Source organism: Sus scrofa, chromosome 5 (assembly GCF_000003025.6).
Source record: "Sus scrofa isolate TJ Tabasco breed Duroc chromosome 5, Sscrofa11.1, whole genome shotgun sequence".
In the NCBI taxonomy this organism is placed as follows: domain Eukaryota; kingdom Metazoa; phylum Chordata; class Mammalia; order Artiodactyla; family Suidae; genus Sus; species Sus scrofa.
Genome location: NC_010447.5, coordinates 12,623,487 through 12,626,656, shown reverse-complemented (window position 1 = coordinate 12,626,656; position 3,170 = coordinate 12,623,487). Strand labels below are relative to the sequence as shown.

The window sequence follows — 3,170 nt, the reverse complement described above, 5'->3', positions numbered from 1 at the left end:
GGCATATGGGAGTTCCCAGGCTAGGGGTTGAATCAGAGCTACAGCTGCCCGCCTACACCACAGCAACAGCAATGCAGGATCCGAGCCATGTCTGCGACCTACACCACAGCTCACAGCAACACCAGATCCTTAACCCACTGAGCGAGGCCAGGGATCGAACCTGCATCCTTATGGATACTAGTCGGATTCGTTTCCGCTGTACCACAACATGAACTCCCTTACTCATTATTTTTGATAGCATAATATCCTAAAAGTATTAGCCCACTCCCTATTGATGGACATTCAGGCTATTTTCATGTGTTCTCTTGTTTTAATCACTACAAACAATGGTGCAGTGAGTGTTAATGTACATATAAATCTATACTGGTGTATTTATTTTTGCAGGATAACATTGTAGGGAATCTCCGGGTCAAAGGATTTGCCACGTGCACCATCAATTTTAATAGTTACTTTCTCAAAAGCTTGTAACAATTTATGCCCCCACCCCATCCCCAAATCCCTGCCTGCCCTGAATGTTAGTGATCTTTTAAATTTTTGGCAATCTGAGGATGAAAGATGGTATCTTTAACTATTCTCGCTTTTGCTCCCCTCCAGTCTACTCTCCATTCTGCAGACAGTGATCTTTTAGAAAAACAAAATCTTAGCATGTCACCTCTACTCAAAACATCCCATTTATTTCCCATTACTCTTAGAATAATGGCCAACATCTTTGACATGTCCAAAAAGCTCCCTAAAGTCTAAGAGTCTCTCTGCCTCTCTGATGGGCTTTTCATGCAATGAGGCTTTCTCCTGATAGGTCTCAACTCTACTGAGAAATCAAGATGACATATTTGTTTGTTTGCTGGTACAAGCCTCAAACGGAGCTGCGCTTTTTAAAAGGTGACTAACTTATGCCTGAAAGCAATAATTATTTCTATTTTATTTGCCTTGATGGAAGTGGTTTTCCAATTGCTTCGGGCAGATCATTTAGAGTAAACAGGGAAGCATAGGACTTGTCAAAAAAACATGTCAGGGCGACACCTTGGCTCCTGAGGAACAGGCAGAAAGTCTGGTCATAAACGTAGGGGGTTTTTGCTTCTCTTGTTTTTAACTTGGACTTTTAAAGTAGAAGCTGCCTTTAATGTGCTGGTTTGCAGAACAGGAAATGTGATTTTTCAGTGTGATAACACATTCTTTGACATTAACCAGTACAGTTGGATTTTAATGACACTTTCATCTTCAAAGCCCTTCACCAACACGGTGGATTAATTATTCATTTTTTGCTTGTGTGTTAAAAAGACAAGTCTTCAAAGCCATCATCCTTTCTCCTTGGAACTGGGTCTCTCTACCTTTCAAATGTTGCTTTTTTACCCCCAAGGGAGAAAATAAATTATACACCTTTTTAAGACCAAAAAAAAAATACAATAGAAATATACTCTTTACACTATGGAAAGAGATGTCCTTATATCCTGGTTGGGATTAGAGAGGTCGGAAAGCAGTGTTTAAACTGTGTTTACAGTAAGCACCATGAGAAATAACAGGCTAAAAGTGTTTGTTTCTGCTTGGTCTTTTGATGTGCTCTTTAAAAGCAACAAATACATCACCCCCTCACCGTTCTGCACAATAACATGCAGATCCTTATACGCGTTGCTAAAGCATATGTCTTGCCTGTTCTCTTAAAAAAAAAAAATTCCAGTTGAGTTTTTAAAAGTTTTGGTTTTGGAGAAGAAAACCCTCAAGCTTTCCCTGGAGTCCTCCTTGACTTGACACATTCTATAACCACAAGGGAGCAGTCTTCCCTTTGATGAGGCCTTCTCTCCACCTCTCCAGAAATGAAAGAGCAAGTGTAAGTTTGCAAACAGTCTAAAAGCTCTTTCCATTAGCCCTGGACTCCGGAAACCACAAAGGGCAGTCAAGTTTTGATTTTCAAGGAGAAAGCCTCTGGTAAACTTTCGCTCAGCCGCCAGGAGATCTGTTGGTTCCTGGGAGGAGCGGTTGAAACCTTGAGGATTCCCATGCTCTTGAAGACCCAGAGCGGTGGACTTAACAGTAATTGAAAAGCTTTGGTGGCTTTGGGAGATTACTCAGTGTTTGGTGTGCGCTCACATTTCCAGGCTAGGGGACGGAGCAGAGGAACCCCTTTTGTTATCTTTTGAAAGAAGACGATCCGAAGGGAAGACGGGGGTTTGAAGTGTGGATTAGAGGAGGGGGTGGTTCTGAGTCTTTGCCTATCACCTCCGCCTGGATCTTTATAAAAATATCAAGGAGTGCAATGAACTTAGGGACTCATGCAACGTTTCCTTGAAGCCTGTTCTGGAACCTACCTTCCGGCCCCAGAAACTTCTCCAGAAGCAGCCCAGCTATGCCCGCTGCTTTGAATGGACCAACAACCCCGCTTTGAAGATTTTCAGTCTCATCTTCTGCTGAGAGATTCATCTCTGGGGTGATCTGTTTGTTTTCGGCGAATGATGGAGAAACGCAAACCGGCTGGCCTGTTGACCTTGCCCTACCACCTGCGCCCGGTGCCCGTGGGCGTGCCAGGGTCCCTGCTCCGCCTCCCTCTGCGGGACCCCTTCAGGGTCTCCTGGAGTCTGGACGCTGTGCGCTGGGAGCGGACGCACGGCGGCTGCGCCCCGAGACGGCCCTACCTGCCCCTGCCGCTGGACGGCGCCTTCGAACCCGCCTTTCTCCGCAAGCGCAACGAGCGCGAGCGGCAGCGGGTGCGCTGCGTGAACGAGGGGTACGCGCGCCTCCGAGATCACCTGCCCCGCGAGCTGGCGGACAAGCGCCTCAGCAAAGTGGAGACGCTCCGCGCCGCCATCTGCTACATCAAGCACCTCCAGGAGCTGCTGGAGCGCCACGCGCGGGGGCAGGAGGGCGCGGCCGACGCCGCCCCCCCGCGCAGGGCCGAATGCAACAGCGACGGCGAGTCCAAGGCCTCGTCGGCCCCCTCGCCCAGCAGCGAGCCCGAGGAGGGGGCCAGCTAGCGAGCGCCGGGCCGGCCCGGACCCACGCCCGCGGCTCCGCGTGCGTTTGGAGTCCGGTCTAAGGTTACTTCTGGCGGAGGTTTGCATTTGCAATCTGCTTTTTTTTTTTTTTTTTTTTTTTTCCTCTCCAGAACTAAATCTTAGGAAAAAGAAACGAGTACTTTAAAGGGAGAAAAAGATGTTGACATTCTGGTTGTTCCATCC

General features: G+C 47.7%; 1 protein-coding gene across 1 annotated transcript; it reads left to right on the top strand.

Moving 5' to 3' along the window:
• ASCL4 (achaete-scute family bHLH transcription factor 4) lies at nt 1,464–2,966 on the top strand. Its single transcript, XM_003126077.4, has one exon. The coding sequence runs from the start codon at nt 2,445–2,447 to the stop codon at nt 2,964–2,966; it is 522 nt and encodes a 173-aa protein (XP_003126125.1). The 5' UTR covers nt 1,464–2,444.

Bases quoted from the DNA above. Each gene is read 5' to 3' on its own strand.
- ASCL4 (XM_003126077.4), top strand. From the start codon at position 2,445: ATGATGGAGAAACGCAAACCGGCTGGCCTGTTGACCTTGCCCTACCAC.